Source organism: Protopterus annectens, chromosome 3.part0, assembly GCF_019279795.1.
Source record: "Protopterus annectens isolate FY-2018-M chromosome 3.part0, PAN1.0, whole genome shotgun sequence".
NCBI classification, from domain to species: Eukaryota; Metazoa; Chordata; order Ceratodontiformes; family Protopteridae; genus Protopterus; species Protopterus annectens.
Genome location: NC_056731.1, coordinates 535,879,619 through 535,896,640, shown reverse-complemented (window position 1 = coordinate 535,896,640; position 17,022 = coordinate 535,879,619). Strand labels below are relative to the sequence as shown.

Here is a 17,022-nt window from a genome sequence, read left to right as displayed (position 1 = left end):
AAGAAAGCAAGGGATTGGCATTTTGTGAAGATTCTGGGGGCTGTAAATAAACCAAAGGGTAAGGCAGAGAAATGACATTGTGATAAACAAACAGAAAATTGTAAAATCTTCCTGTGTGAAGGATGAATGGAAATGCTAAGATCAGCATCCTTCAAATCCAAGGATACCAAAAAAGCATGTGGAAGGATGTAAGGAATGAGAGTCTGCAGAGATGGTATTTTGAAAGAGGGCACAAGCAGGAAAGTGTTGAGATGGGATAAATCTAGAATTGGCCTCAATTCTTGACTGGGTACCAGAAAAAGTCTGGAATAAAACCCTTTTCTACATACTGAGAGAGCAGCGATTCTTGTACCTAGTTTGTGAAAACACTGAAAGACAGGGGTAAGAGGTGCACCTGGTTGGAAGGGGGATCTGGGATACCTTTGAAAGGTGAAATATCCTACAAAGTAATTTTTTAGCCTGGACCTACATGTCTGAAGTTATGAGCTGCCATGCAAAAAAGGATGAGGTTAGTCTTTTTGACAGAGGGGGAGGTGCTAAAGGGGGCAGGAGGTAGCAGAAAATAGGTTGATACATCTGGAAAGGGAGATTTTCCATACTTGGAGTCTCTGACAGGTTTATCCTGAAATTTCTTTTCGCATTTTTCTGCCCTTATGTGTGGACTTAGGGTCCCCTAAGAGAAAAACAACTGGGCTTAGCCAGACAGTTCCTCTGATACATAGGAACAGAGGTAAGCTAGACTTTCCTGAAATCTTGCATTATTTTCCCTCGTTCATGCAAGAATTTAAACAAGTATGCAAACTCAGGAACAAACAAGAGGTCCCTATTATGAGGGGAATCCAAAACTTTAGTTATAATATCCTCAGGAGAATGAAGACATGCCAATCTTCTGATGACACATCCAGTACAAGCACTCTCGCTGCATCATAATTACACTTGATACCATGTCTTGCCACCTGTGTAGCTTGACCCACCATGGAAATATCCTGCTGTTTGTTTTTAAGACTTTAGGATTAAACAGGGTTATTGCTCAAGTCACTCACAATGGATAAATTAAAGTTATGTACTCATGATAACCATGCACCTGTGTTGTTCATTTTCATTCTTCCTTAATGAATGGATCTTGGATCCGACTCAGCCATTTTCTTTTAAATTGTTGGATCAAACTCTCGAGCTCCTCCCTTTACCCATAATGCCCCTTATTGCTACATTACCTCAGATCAAGTTTGCTGCTGCTAAGTACACCGTATGGCATAAGTAATCATCATAATAATAATAAGAAACAGTATAGGTACAGAACAGGGGCTCAAACTGGAAACAGTGGTTCCAATGCACCTCATCAGGTCACTCCCAAAGGATAAGGATGGGGGAAGGAGGGTGGGAATTTGAGAAAGAATAAAAATGAACAACATGGATACATAGTTATGGTGAGTGCATAACTTTAAAATCTGATGTTGTCATTTCCATTCATTCCTCAATGAATGGGGCAGAGTCCCCAGATATGATAATCCTGAGTGGCCCTTATGTAAGGATATTCCAAAGAACCACAGAACCAAAAGCAGCCCTGTTCCAGGAGATGGTCTCCAACTTGTAATGAGCAATAAAAGTATGAGAAATGGACTAAGTGGCTGCAGCACAAATATTATCAGTGGAACCCCTAGCCCAAAAAGCAGATGATGTAACCATGGATCTAGCAAAATGCTGTTTTGAAGGTTTGGGTAATGACAATCCTCTCAGAGAACACACAAAGGAAATAAAATCCATTATCCATATGGCTAAGACAACTCTGGATACTGGTTGCCCCAACTTGTTTTTGGCAAAGGAAACAAAGTTTTTCTGAAGCATTTTGTTCTATGTAGGTAAAAACAAAGTTGTCTATGTACATCTAAAAGATGGAGCATGTATTCTCCCTTACTGTCAAATTTTGGAAAGAAGACTGGCAAACTGATTACTTGATTTATATTTGGCAAAATGGAAGGGTTTGTATGTAAAATCACTCTGCCTTTGTGAAAAATCAAATAAGGTGGGTTTGAAGAGAGTGCTTGGAGTTCAGAAACTCACCTCGTAGATGTAACAACAACAAGAAACTTGTTTACCAAGAGAGAAATTTTAGATCTGACTTAGCTGAAGGCTCAAAAGGGGAGTGAATTCAACATTGTAATAGAACATTAAGATCCCAAGGTGGAGTAGGATCCTTTATAGGTGGTCTACGCAGAAGGGTACCCTTACAGAATGCCTTACATATTTTAGAAGAGGCTAGCGGATAAATGTTATGTTCTATGTGGTAATTAGAGATGGCTGCGAACTGAACTTTTACAGTGGAAAAACTGGCACCACCTTGAAAGACCGAAGCAAGAAATTCTAACAGAAGAAGAATTGGAGCAGTAAAAGGATCCAACATTCTTTGTTCTGCCAAACAGGAAAATCACTTCCACTTACTCTTATAAATTCTTTGCATAGAGGGTTTCTGGAATAAAATAAGATATGGTGAACTGGAGAGGAAAGCCTGGATTGTCTAGTCATCAGTAGAATTGGAGAAATTATGTGGTCAGTTTGAGCCCTTAAATATCCAGATGAATCATCACCAAGGGATGTGATAGTAGATCTGGACTGGGGTCCAGTGTCCAAGGTGGACACAGGAGATGAGATCACAGGAACAGGAATCATACCTGCTGAGGCCAGAAAGGGGCAAAGAGGATTACCTTGCTCTGCAACTGTTTGAAGGGATCACCCACTGGGGACCCTTCCCCCTCATCAAAATTGGTGTCTTCAGTCAAAGATTCCTGAGGGGAATCTAAGTGCCTCCTCTTACACAGTCTCGTCCAAGGAACCTCTTCAGTGGGATGCTCTGGAGAGGTATCAGAAGAAATGGTAAGTTCCTGAATAGGAACTGCCTAGAAGTGCTTACAGGCTGGCTGTCCCTGTGGAGTAGGGTGAAGAGATTTAAAGCTCAAATCCGATGGAGGAATTTGGATAGGATCCCTTGGATAGGAAACAGCCCTCTCCACTACATCGATGGCAGAGTGACCAAGACAAATAGAAACCAACCTCACCAGAACCGAAGCTCTTGGGTCAGCTGATTCCTCATCCCTCCCAAATCTCCTCTCTGAGGAGGGAGTCAGACCCGAGCTGTCCAGCGCAGAAGCTCCAAGGAGAAGCAATGGCTCTGAAAACCTTGGATTAGAAGTCATTCCCCTGGATGTGGTTCCGATGCTTCGGCTCCAAGACTCGTCCTGCTCAGTGGGGATCAAAGCCAAATGGGTTCAGGAAACAGAGTCGAAGAAGAAGGTGGTATCTTCAGGCTAAGACTTCCACTGTTGGTGCTCGTCTCAGATGTGATGGCTCCAAAACTACAGGTCGGATCGGAGAAGGAGTCACAATCTGGTGCGAAGGTGGTTGAAGGCTCACAGATCCAATGGGAGATGGAGATAGTAAAACCCCCATCTGCATCTGTGCTCTGGAAGATTTCCTCATCATCATGTCCACATCTGCCTCATAAAGAAATCGGGAGGACCTGATCAAGGAAGGGGTGGAGGGAGTACAAGACAACTTTCTAGGATCTCCATTACAAAGGGAGATCTGATCCTAGGAGAAAACACTCTGGAGAAAAATGGGAACTCCAGATCCAAGGAGATTTAGAGACCATGACTGTAGAATCTGGCAGTTTTTTAACTTTAAGAGGTGGCTCAGAGATTGGAGCGGATTTTAGATACAGTGCATATAGTGCTTTCTATGCTCCCTGCGCTTCAACGATTTCTGATTTTTTGGAAGGGGTTTGAGCCCCTGAAGTGGAAGCTGTGGAAGAAAATGAAGCAAGCAAAAGGCCCTTCAGAACCAACTTATTACGTCTGTCACTAACAACACTCAAATTAAATCCAGAACAGATTTCACACGTTACTTCGAAATGGGAAGGGCCTACACAATAAACACATTCCCTGTGAGCATCGGAATTAGTTATCTTAAGCCCAGAGCAAGTGCACTTTTTAAAACTGGTAGGCTTCTCAGCCTTACCAACAACAAACAATAAACCAGACATGAATGGCTAATGTATACATTTTTTTAAACAAGTATAAAGAAAGTTTACCAACAATGGTAACAAAAATTACCTTAGAAAGTAAGGTAAAGAAAGGCCAATACCAATTATGGTAAAAGAAATATTTTTAAAAGGTGGAGAAAAAAGAACAGAAAAACTACTGGAAGAAATAAAGACAGGAAGGGTCTAAGGAAGTGATTTACTAAAATGAAAAGGAGATAAATTCTATTTTTTTACTCACAAAAACTATCAAAGGCAATCCAGAGCTTGAGAGAATGCAATCCCAGCTGAATATTTAGTGTGGCAAACAATAACTGAGGTAATCTAGCAGTAAGGGGCATCATAGGTAAAGGGAGGAGCTTGAGAGTTGGATTGAAGAATCTAAAAGAAAATGGCCAAGTCAGATCCGAGACCCATTCATTAAGGAACAAATGAAAATGATATCAAGTAGATATTTAGTCACTTGTGCTTGGCAGTTCAACACTCTGAAGGCTAAAGTTAAAGAGGTACACATAGGTCCATAGGTTGGTACTAGGCTATCGACCCTAGGGCCTATACAAGCCTAGCCATAACAATTCCCTGGATATTTCTTCCCACAATATTTGCTTCCCTCCATACCTGTCAATGGCCCCACTATCTTTGTCCAAGCGTAGGGCATTAGCAGCAGGTAAAAGTTTGGAAGGCTTGTCTGTGGAAATAGAAAGGGACTTTTATATAAGAATTTACAATCTTCAGGCACTTTATAGAACCTATCAAGTTTCTTAGGGGCTGGTAGATGAGCACCGGGTGAAGTATAAGTGGATGAAAATTCATCCACAAAAGCATCTAAAACTAGGGGGAATGGTACCAAGCGTAAAGTAAATTATATCAACTCTTCTGAAATTCAAATACTTGTCTGGATTCCCAGTCAAAACATGATGGTTTCCCCAAAAGAGGTTTCCATAACAGGTGAGTCAGAGATAACATATCCACATCGTCAGAAGCCATTTGGCCTGGGGAATGAATCTGAGATTAGTAGGCCAAGGAATGTCCATCCGAATCAGAATCTCCATCATCCGCCGTAGAAGAGGACTCATGTTGTCTCTTCTGAGGAGTAGGGGGAAAAGGGTGCAGTGGACAGAAAAGGAGTAGGTTTGAGAAGCAAAATGTCCTTAAAGAGGCCTTGAGAAAATTCCACTTCTTCTTCCTGGGTTATCTGAGACGGAGAAACACTTTTAGTCTTCTGTTTCTTCTTCTTGGGAGTGATAGCTACTTTAATAAAAAATGATCCAATCCTTGGTGTGTTGCTATCAAAGACCCAGGAACCTCTTCCTGAACCATGATTTGAGAGGTGTCCTCTGGTGATACTGAAATTATAAGCCTAGGTCCCAACATCTTCACTGTATTGATTTGGTCAGTCATATTAAACGTGTAAGATATGAATGCCATATCAGCCTCTGGTGAGGTTGCGGCAGTGGAAACCTGAGAAATGATTGAACATTTGGTGGTCTCATGTAAAGCCTCAACTGGTACATCCAAGTCATACTGAAAGATGACAGTTCAGGCCTTGGTCACTTGGATTTCTTTTTTAGAATGAGTAGGACACTGGATGCCAAAAGTTCTGTTGTTGTAGACTGGCAAGGCATTTTAAGCATTAAGTCACTAAATAGCCCTGAGCAGCATCCTACTGTCACCCAGAATGATACTGTAGTACAAGCAGAAAAGGATCGACTTCAACAATTGGCTAACTTTCTGGTGTCACTCTAAGGGGATCCAGTATCTGTCTGCTTGGGATGACATGATTGACAGACCTTGATGCTTTGCCAGAGATGGCCTGCATCTGTCAACCCCTGGGTTTCCAGGTATTGGCTAAGGCTCTTGCCACACCTATAGTGCCTTTTTAGGTGGTGTTCCAAAAACCAAATTACCACCGTAACGCCTATAAATAAATGCAATCTGAGGGTCATGCTGCTCAATGCTAGAAGGCTAACTCTCAAGATGCACATGCTCAAAGCACTCCTCAAAAAGGAAAACATCGACATTTCTGCTGTAACGGAGACCTGGATTAAAGCAGCAGAAAGCACCCCTGCGGTACCAGGCTATAACTCAATCCACACCTTTCACCCCCAGAACATGGACTGAAGCTCCAAAGGTGGTGGTGTCTCCATATTCATAAAGGATATGCATACCTCCAGACTAGTAGCCCAGCATAACGCATCTGAGATACTTCAGATACAACTAACACTGGGTAAGACAGCGATTCAGGTCGTAGCATGCTATACAACCCCAACCATGTCAGAAGACTTTCACTCCATGTTCCTAAGCACCCTGGAAACTGTTAGGGACCAATCCAACACTCTCATCCTAGGTGACTTCAACTACCCCTCCATCAATTGGGAAAACTACTCATGCACCAATACACTGGCCCAATGCTTCCTGGAATTCATCAATTCCAATGCCCTGGACCAGCTCATTCTTACCCCACTAGAGGAAGCAACATCCTTGACCTGGTTATTACTAACATGGGCAACCATTGCTCTACACCAATAGTCAATTCCTCCCTGGTTAGATCCGACCACAAATTAATCACCATGGAATCCACATCTCGCCCACACCCCCCACAAAGGTAACCACCATGAAAAACTTCTCCAAAGCTGATTCTCGGCTCCTAAAAACAGAGGTGGCTAACTTCACAGCACCCATGCCAATGGAAAATAGATGCAAGATTGCCGAATCATACACGAATTCACAGTACAAACACATACATAAATGCATGGAACTAGCCATACCCCACAGAACCAAGACACTCTCCTCCAGAAAAAGGAAGTCAATCTGGTGGTACCCTGCCATTAATAAACTCTATAACAGAAGGAACAAACTGTTGCAGAAAAAGGTGAAGTCCCAAGACTGGAAAAACTCCCTTATTAGCCTCAACAAAAAGTTGAGATCCCTCATCAAAACCTCTAAAGCCAGTTATAAAGGCAGAATTGTGGCAGACACTAAAAACAACCACAAAGCCTTCTATAGTTGTATCAAAAATCTCCACGGCAATACCCAGATTTGCTCTGAGTTACTGCACAATGGTACCTCCTATACTGAGCCAACAGATATTGCCAACAGATTCAGTCCCAACTTTACCCCCCCCCTCGGACCTATCACAACACCGGAAGAATTCCAGGCACCCAGCATTACTGCAGCACAGGTTAAAGCTGCATTGTTCAAGGCCAAGAATACAGCTTCCATGGGACCCGACAATATCCCTGGCTGTGTTCTACATGAACTATAAAGTGAACTGGCATCACATCTGTGTACCCTGTTCACTCACAGCCTCACCTCAGGCTTTGTCCCTACCGAATGGTGCACTGCAAAAGTCATCCCTCTCCATAAAGGAGGAGAGACTATAGACACCGGGAATTATCACCCCATTAGCCTGACAAGTCCGATATATAAGGCTATGGAGCACATCATCATGGATCTAATTAACAAGGATACAGGGAATCTCCAAACTCTAGATCCCACGCAATTTGTTTTTATGAAAGGTAGATCATGCCTGCTCAACCTGGTTGACTTCTTTGAGTCAGTCACCAGAGCTGTGGATGAGGGTAAGGCAGTTCATACAGCCTACCTCGATTTGGCCAAGGCCTTTGATACCATACCTCACTCAGGAATTATTTATAAACTCACCAAACTAGACATCAACCCCTATATCATTAGGTGGTTTGCAAACTGGCTCATAGACAGAACCCACAGCATGAAAGTAGCAGACTCCAAGTCAGACTGCCGACCAGTCACAAGTGGAGTCCCACAGGGATTGGTCCTGGGTCCTCTCCTATTTGGCATCTACTTCTCAGAAGTCCAGGCCAATACAGAGGGACTTTGGCTGACCAAGTTCGCTGATGATTGCAAGCTGGGAGGCATTATTAACTCTCCAAGTGATGCAGACATCTTACAGAAACACTTCACTGACACCAATGACTGGTGTTGAAACCATGGCCTTAAGCTTAATGCCAAAAAATACATCCTCATCCCCCTTTGGGAAAAACTCAGTTTCCACTAATTACCACATCGATGGGAGCCCACTGAACACTAAAGGTGTTATAAGAGGTCTGGGGACACAAGTTGACAGCAACCTTTCCTTCGACCACCACATTGCCACTGTGGTCAGAAAGTCCTATGTGGTACATCTCATTACCAAGGATTTTGCATCCAGGAAGAAAGACATCATCATCTCTCTCTCTACTCTTCCCCCATTACACCAATCATCGAGTATAATGCCCAATTTGGCATGTACCTCACTAGACACATGCAACCGCTGGAGAGGCCACACAAGTACTTCATGAAGAGGATCCTAGGCCTTAAACACATGTCCTACACAGACAGACTCAAAAAACTCCAGCTATTCTCTGTCTCACATCGTCTACTAAGAGGTAATCTCTGTTTGACTTACAAAGCCATGTCTGACCCAGCTCTGTTAAAAATGCTACATCTAAACAAATCCCTCCACACCACACGCTCCAGAGACCTCAGCCTCATTACTATAATCAACAGAAGATGCTGGAGGGACAGATTCATAACCCTGAGACTGCCCATGCTCTGGAATAGACTTCCCATACATGTCAAGCAGAGCTCCTCACTGGATGTCTTCAAGGGAAATCTTAATGAGGGGATGGAAAACAGAAAGTTCACCCCAGGGATCACACTAGTGGCTCTACTTGATAGAGGCACTGGGAACTAACGTCTGACAGCACGATGCCAGGGCACGTCTATGGGCTAGGTTTGTAAAGGCTCCTGGGCCATTAGCCTAGTACACACCTATGAACCTATGAAGAGAGAAAAGATGCATACACAGGGCTTTAGGTAGAATGGACTGACAAATCTGGCAATTCTTATAATCATGTTCTGCTCCAAGACAAAAAAAGGCAATGAGACTGGAGATCCTTATAAAGAATCTGTCTACCACAATTGCACTACTCCCTCTTAGCTGACATCAAACAGATTAAAACACCAAATTGCAAAGAAAACAAAGAAGGTTCCCCAGTGGGGCACTTAACCTGAGTAAGCAAAGGCAAGGATGATACCAATGACCATGTCTTGAACTAAATGATGGGTGTGAGACCTGCATTTGGACTAGTAGCAAGAAAGTATGAGGATCTCATGCTCATATATCCACTTATGTACCCTTAAGCCCCTAGGCTTAGGTCAGAAGTCAGATATATGGCTCTATGGAAAGTTTTGGCTTTGGTACTGCTGTCAAGTGTCCAGGTTATTTGGCAAGAAAACCCAATAATGCTGGAATACTGCAACAGTGAATTAAAGGAAGGACATCTACATTTATACCAAACTTTAAAAAAGCTGATCCACATGCAGTTAACATTCTTCACAAGATTATTAGAAGAAACTACAGTTATACTTGAATGACATCTGCCAGAAGTGCAAGCAGAATTCAGGAAAGAACATACAAGAAATAATATTATCATAAATATGAGATGGATCTTTAAAAATGCAACATAATATAAAAATATATATGAGTTTTATTCATTACAGCAATGCCGCTGATTATATAAATCGCAAAAATGTCTGGGCTACACTGAGAGGCCTGACAATTCTCATGTCTATAAATCAATCAGGAAGAAAAAGTTCAAACAGAATATGGAGGAACAGAATGGCCTAGAACTGGGTAAGTGCTTAACAAGGCTGTATTCTTTCCACATACCTGTTTAATGCATATGCAGAACTAAAGAAAACCGAGGTAATTGGTAGAAGACTTATTAATATAACCTTTGTTATGCTAACACCACCACATTACTGGCTGAAAATGATGATTTAAAACCTCTGCTTATCTAGATTAAACAACGTAGTCTTGAAATGGGTCTGTACCTTAACATTAAGAAGACAAAGATGCTGTCAACTGCTATACATCAAAATAATCATTTTCAATAGAGGAGGAGTAAAAATAACAAAATACTTCAGCCTACTCAGATCAATAATCAATACTGAAAAGACAGGCAGTTAAGAAAGCCAATGAAAAACTGCTTCTGACAGAACAAGCATTAAGAAATGACATATAATCTTCAAGTGCAGAGATGTATCTTCACATGCAAAGATTTAACTTGTCCTAGCTATGATACTTTCAGTAATTTCATACAAAGGTGAACAAGCTGAAAATGTGCGAAAAAGTACAGTTTTGTACCTACCATAAATGTAGATGTCCGAGAGGTATGCATCTGCAGTCCTAACATATGGGTTGTCCTGCCTCAGGCAGCCCTTCGGTCGGCCGGATTCCAAAGTCTGGGTCTGGCCTCGGCTGATGTCGCACTTCACCCGACATCATAGCTGCTGTTTATTGGGTATAAAGGCATCAGCCGACACCATTTTCCTCAGTGTTTCTTGCCCCAGATGCCAGCTGCCCTCTAGGAAGGCTAAATTTGGATAAATGCAAATGGTTCCAAACAGTAGAGAGCAAACAATATAAGCATGTATATACATATATACAAACAAATACACCATAATAGATTCCCCCAGCTAGCTACAAGATGGGCAAATACCCTAGGAGTACCACAGAGGGGAAGGAGGGTGGGTAATCCTGACTGCAGATGCATACCTCTCGGACATCTACATTTATGGTAGGTACAAAACTGTACTATGTCCTTCAAGGATGCATCTGCAGTCCTAACATATGGGTAGAATACCATAGCCAAACTGGGGGTGGAGGCACTAAGATGACTATGGTGTAGTTAAGATCCCTTGCAAAACAGCAGTTACAAAACCTGCTCGGGATCTGGAGTATAAAGGTAGATTGTAATGCTTGGCAAATGTATGCACGGAGCTCCAAGTAGCAGCTTCTAAAATGTCTTTGGTAGCCACTCCTCGAAGGAAAGCTGTAGTAGTGGCTGTAGCCCTTGTGGAGTGAGGTCTGATGTTTTCTGGAGTTGTCTTTCCATGAAAAGAGTAACAAAATCTAATGCAATTTCCTATCCATTTTGAGATGGTCTGTTTTGAAATTGCTTTTCCTTCCATTCCTGTTGCATACGCTACCAGAAGCTGGTCTGTCTTTCTGTTGGTCTTGGTTTTGTCCAGATAATAGCGCAATTGCCTGTGCACATCCAATGTATGCAGTAGTCTTTCCCCCCTGTTCTGTGGGTTGGGGAAGAATGTTGGCAGGTGGATTGCTTGGTTCAATGATACCCTGGAGACCACTTTTGGCATAAAAGTAGGATTTGTTCTCAAGGATACTCTATCCTGATGGAAGTTAAGGAAGGGCTGTACTGCCATTAATGCCTGTAAATCAGAAACCCTTCTTGCTGAAGTGATTGCAAGCAGGAAAGCAGTTTTCCAAGATAAGAACTGTAATTCTGCTGTGGCTGCTGGTTCGAAAGGGGGAAGTGTTAACTTTTCCAGCACAAAGTTAAGGTCCCATGTAGGCAAAGGTGGCTTCCTTGGAGGCTTTACATTCTTAATTCCTCTCAGAAACTGCCTGAGTAGAGGATGAGAGAAGACTGGAGGATCCATATTGTATTCTGCTGAAATTGCTGATGCATGAATCTTAATGGAGGAGTAAGACAGGCCATTGTGGAAACGTTCTGCTAAGTATTCCAGGATGTTAGCTATGTTTGCTAATGATACATTTTCTCCTTTTGCTGCACTCCAAATGAGGTATCTTTTCCATTTGGCTGAATAAGTCTTCCTTGTGGAGGGTCTGCGAGCCTCCAGGATAATGTCTTTAACCCTCTGGGATAAGTCTGGGTTATTCTGCTTTATGTAATATTCCAAGCAGCTAGCTGTAGTGTTTTCAAGTTTGGATGTAGGATCTTGTAGTTGTTCTGTGTTAGCAGTAAAGGAACCAGAGGTAGAGGCCATGCGTGTGTCCGAGACATACTCCTCAGTAGCGGGTACCAATGCTGCCTCGGCCAGTCTGGAGCTATCAGGATGATCCTTGGGCGATCTTCTTTGATCTTCAGTAGCACTTTGTGCATCAAAGGAAGAGGTGGAAATGCATATGCTGTCAGGTTTTCCCAACTGAAGGATAGGGAGTCCACCTTCCAAGCAAGTGGGTGGTATGTCCTTGTGCAGTATTTCCTCAATTGGTGGTTGTGTGGGGATACGAACAGGTCTATTTCTGGTAGTCCCCATTTCTTTGTAATGGTTTTGAAGATGTCTGGATGCAGTATCCATTCGTGGGCATCCATGGTAGTTCTGCTTAAGGTGTCTGCTAGTGAATTTTCTTTTCCTGGCACAAATTTGGCCTGTAGTTGAATGTTGTGGTTCAGGGCCACATTCCACAGGTCCATTGCCATCCGGCATAGAGGATATGAGTGTGTGCCTCCCTGTTTGTTGATATACCACATGACCGTGGTGTTGTCCGTCCTTATCAGCAAATGACCTTGTTGAAGAAAAGGTCTGAATGTCTGAAGTGCCTGTTTCACTGCCAGCATCTCTTTTTGATTTATATGTAGGTTCAGCTGGTCTTGTGTCCATAGGCCTTGTATACACTTGTCCACCATGTGTGCCCCCCAGCCTAGGTCTGAGGCGTCCGTGGTGATAGTCTGGCTTGGGTAAGGTTTGTGGAAGGGCAGACCTCTGTTCAACTGACAGGCCTGAGCCCACCACCGGAATTCTTGTATCAGGCATGGAATTATTGGAATCTGGGCTTCTAGACTGTGCTTGTGTTGAGACCATACATTCCTTAGGTACCATTGCAACTTCCTCATATGTAGCCTGGCATGTGGAATCAATATTATGCAGGATGCCATGTATCCCAGGGCTTGCAGGACTTTCCTTGCTGTAAGCTGGTTCTGCGTTGTTAATGCCATGAAATAGAGAGGTAGTTGCTTTTGCTTTTCTGCTGTGAGAAATGCCATTTGATTTGATGTGTCCAGCTCTGCACCCAAGAATGTTATCCTTTGGGATGGTTCCAGCCTTGACTTTTTCATGTTGACTGTGTATCCCAGGGCTTGCAGTAGTTGTATAACCTTTTCCAAATCTTTTGTTAATTTGGTCTTGTTGTCCGCTTTTATCAGGCAATCGTCCAGGTATGGATAAATTTGAATTCCCTGAAGCCTGCAATGAGCAATTACTGATGCCAGGCATTTCGTGAATACTCTGGGCGCAGTAGATAAGCCAAAGGGCAATGCTGAGAATTGATAATGCTCTGATCCTGCAAGAAATCTGAGGTATCTTCTGCAATCTGGTCGTACAGGGACGTGCAGGTATGCCTCCTTGAGATCTAGAGTCACCAGCCAAGACTCCTTGCCCAGCATGGGAAGAAGTTGCTGTAGGGTCAGCATTTTGAATTTTGGAACAATGAGATATGTGTTCAGAGTGGACAGGTCGAGAATAGGTCTTCATTGGCTTTCTTTCCTTGGTACTAGGAAAAGTCTGGAGTAAAATCCTTGCCCTTGTTCCATAGGCGGTACCTTTTCTATAGCTCTCATCCTTAGTAGGTGGTTGATTTGTGCTAGAGCGTTTGTTTTTTGGTTTGGTGGTAGGTTTGGCATTCCTCTCTTTTTTGGTAGAGTGTGGAAGTGAAACCTGTAGCCTTTGTCTATTGTCTGTAAAATCCATTTGTCTCCTGTAATGTAATGCCAGTTTACGGAAAATAAGGCAAGCTTTCCGCCTAAGGGTGCTTGCAGTTGTTCCCTGGTAGGCGGTATCAGAGTCAAGTCATTGTGTCTGTCCTGTGGGAGTGGTCGTAGCTGAATCTGTGGCAGTACTTCTCTGGTTGTTAGGCTGCCACTGACGTCCCCTGTAGGCACCTCTGGATTGACCTCTGCCTCTAGGGCACCTATTTCTGCCTCTCTGTGCTCTGGAGGTGTCTGGAAAGGACCAATTCTTCGAAGGCCAATTTCTACTAAACTTCGGAGGCTGGACCTGTAAGAAATCCTTGACTGTTTGGACAGATTTTGCTTTTTCTTCCACCTTCTTTAGCACTTGCTGTGCAGGGGAACCAAACAAACTTTGTTTCTCTATGGGAGCATCTAGAAGCTTTGACTTTACATGATCTGGTAAGGATTTCTCTTTTAACCAGGCATGCCTTCTAATCACTGTTCCAGTCATAGCTGATCTAAAGGAAGCCTCCAGTGCATCATAGCCGCATTTTAAGGAATGATTACTGACCTGCTGAGTGTTATGTACCAAATCCTGAAGGGACTTATGGTCTATAGGTTCAGGAGAGGACAGTTTTTTATTTAGCTGGTCTAACAAAAATACCTGATACTGAATCATGTGGAATTGACAGTTTAAGGCCCTAGCCGAAAGAGTAGCAGAAGTATAAACTTTTTTACCCCATCTCTCTAATGCTCTAGATTCTCTTTCAGAGGGAGGGTTTTGGCAGAGGCAGCTGCTACAGCTTTGGGGCCCTGTGAAATGGTTTCAGGATCTGCAATAGGAGCCTTATACAAGTGAAAGTGTGTGTCCGGTACCCTGTAATATCTGTCGGGCTTGGCAGGGGCCGGGGGAAGAGAGTCAGGGGCAGTACAGGCATCATTGAAAGCATCATCAACAACTGTAAGTACTGGGGGAATGGCTAAAGGCCTATGCTGTGGTAAATGTAAAAGGTCCTTAGCCTTTTCCTTGAATCTGAAAAATCCTGGCCCTGCCATTGAAAATGCTCTCTCATAGCATGTAAGGTTTCCCCAAAAGACAATTCCTCAGGAGGAGAGGCAGAAGGAATGGAGTCTTCTGCATCAGAATCCTCATAAGGAGAATATGGGCCTTCTGGAGGACCTGAGTTTTCTGAATCATCCGAGGAATAGTCTGTAGAAACAGGATCCGGGGGCTCTGCTCTAGGCCTCTTCTCTGGAGGGGGTTGAGAGGCCCTGTCTGGGTGAGGTTGGGATCCCCTGATCAAAGAAATGAGATCCTCAGCCAAGCTGAGCATTTGGGAACTGGAGGTAGGCCTGTGTGAGGGGTTTTTAGCAGGAAAGGCCTTAGAAGATTTAGCTGCTTTAGCCCTAGAAAAAGCCTTGATAGACATAGATGCAGGGGGCCTAGCAGCTCCACGTGCAGGAGTAGATATGTCTAAAGGAATAGTATCTGATAAATCCTGGGAGCCTGCTACAGCAGGGGTAAGTTCAGTAGTGGATTCAGCCATGCTGTGTGAGGCCTCGGCTATCGGAGGCAAGCTTTCGGCCGAAGGAAGAACCGAGGACTCGGTTTCGGCTGGAACTGAGACACTCGCGGTTGGCTTAACCGTGGCTTTGGCCAAAACCGCGGACCGCGAGTGTCGGTCCTTTTCCTTACGCTTTTTAGCTAACTTTGAAGTCGGAGTCTCCGACGGCATTTTGTAAGCAAAAGCGGGACCAAAAAACTCCTCTGTAAACTCCGACCGACATCTAAGTGTCCGTCGGTTGAAGGAAGCACAGGCTAGACAAGCTGATACGTCGTGGTCTGGGCCTAAGCGAGGAAGGCAGTAAGAGTGGAAATCCTTATGAGGTATTTGTTTCCCACAAGTTAAACAATGATTTACTTTTTCTGACATCGGCCGAGGCAAGAAAGAGTCCCCAACGGGGTACTTAGCTTTTTAGAAGTCTTCGGTAGTAGAAATCTCTGGATCTGACCGACCGGCACTTGCGAACAGCTTCTGCTTCGGGCACCGCACGGCAAGAAAGACTGAGGAAAATGGCGTCAGCTAATGCCTTTATACCCAATAAACAGCAGCTATGACGTTGGGTGAAGTGCGACATCAGCCGAGGCCAGACCCAGACCTTGGAATCCGGCCGACCGAAGGGCTGCCTGAGGCAGGACAACCCATATGTTAGGACTGCAGATGCATCCTTGAAGGACATCAAAATGTTCCTAGTTAAAGTAAGAAAATAAAAAGTGGTGGAGATGGAGATATGAAAGCTAAGTGATACCAGTAAAATGAAAGAGGGGATTAAATTATGTGTGTAGTGAATATAAAGTTGTAATGGTGTCATAAACTGAATCACAGTTTAGTATGAGTGACTTAATTGGATGTATGGGAGGTAAATGTACCACTTGCTCTCTTTGTAGATGAGTAACAATTACATAAAAGTTCAATATTAAAGTCAACAAATTAGTCTGAGGCAAAAAGAAAATGTCAGTAAGGCTCCTGTTAAAGAGCAGAAATAAAATCAGTGGGTACGTTCTTATCGATACAGAAACACAGATACAACTTAAGCTTTCATTGTCAAAATAGTTTCCATGCACTGCAGTTTTAATGCTTTTTTTTAGAAGAAACACTGTTGAGAAAAGATCAAAAGGTTAGCACAATGCTAACTGCTTTAGCAGATTTCCCCAGTAAGTTGCACAGTCTTCCGACTAGCATTTGACAAAATCACACATAAAACAAATGGTTTGTAGACTTACCATTTCCTAAGTACGACTTGAAATGATCTCCTAATTGGTCTACAAGTACACTCAAAATGTCCATTCCAAGTAAAGACACCTGTCAAATGAGAGCATACAATGCTAGTTAATGAAAAATGAGAAAAGTAATCTATGACAAAACCATAAGTTATCATCTGCTCAGCAGTGTTCATCTTAAAGAAAAACTGAACAAAATAATACTATTGTTTTTGCCAGTGTCATTACCTGCTATACTCTTCCTGCACCAAAAACACCACAAGGGAGGTAAAGTCTTGGGTGGGAAGTGGCAAAAGGCATAATGGCAACAAGACTCACTAGGCTTCAATGTCCTATGATCTTGCTGTAGCATAAATCTCTTGCTAAAAACCTCCCTTGTACCTGTGCACATGTACAACTACACAACAAGAGATGCCAAATAAATGAAGGGAGCTTATGCTCTCATGCAAACCAATTAGTGTACCTGACAAGGTTGCGTGTATTCCCCACTCCTCAGAATTCATTTAGAAAGTACAGTTGTGTACACTTATCATAAATGTAGATGTTCGAGTGTATTTACTGTTGCAGTCTTAACATACGGGTTATCTGGCTCCCAGTAGCCCTCAGTCGGCCCGAATACCAGAGTCCTCGGTATATGACATCGGCTGTAAAACTGATGTCAGAACGTCAGGTATAAAGGGAGGCAG

General features: G+C 43.2%; 1 protein-coding gene across 14 annotated transcripts in view; it reads right to left on the bottom strand.

The window, feature by feature from the left end:
* The window catches only part of CLASP2 (cytoplasmic linker associated protein 2), a 7,203,062-nt gene that overhangs the window by 6,848,910 nt on the left and 337,130 nt on the right, over nucleotides 1–17,022 (bottom strand). For all 14 annotated transcript variants that reach the window (XM_044064956.1, XM_044064947.1, XM_044064955.1 and 11 more), the window contains exon 2: nucleotides 16,340–16,418. In XM_044064956.1, coding sequence (XP_043920891.1) covers nucleotides 16,340–16,418 — 79 coding nt within the window. The remainder of the gene's footprint in view (nucleotides 1–16,339; nucleotides 16,419–17,022) is intronic.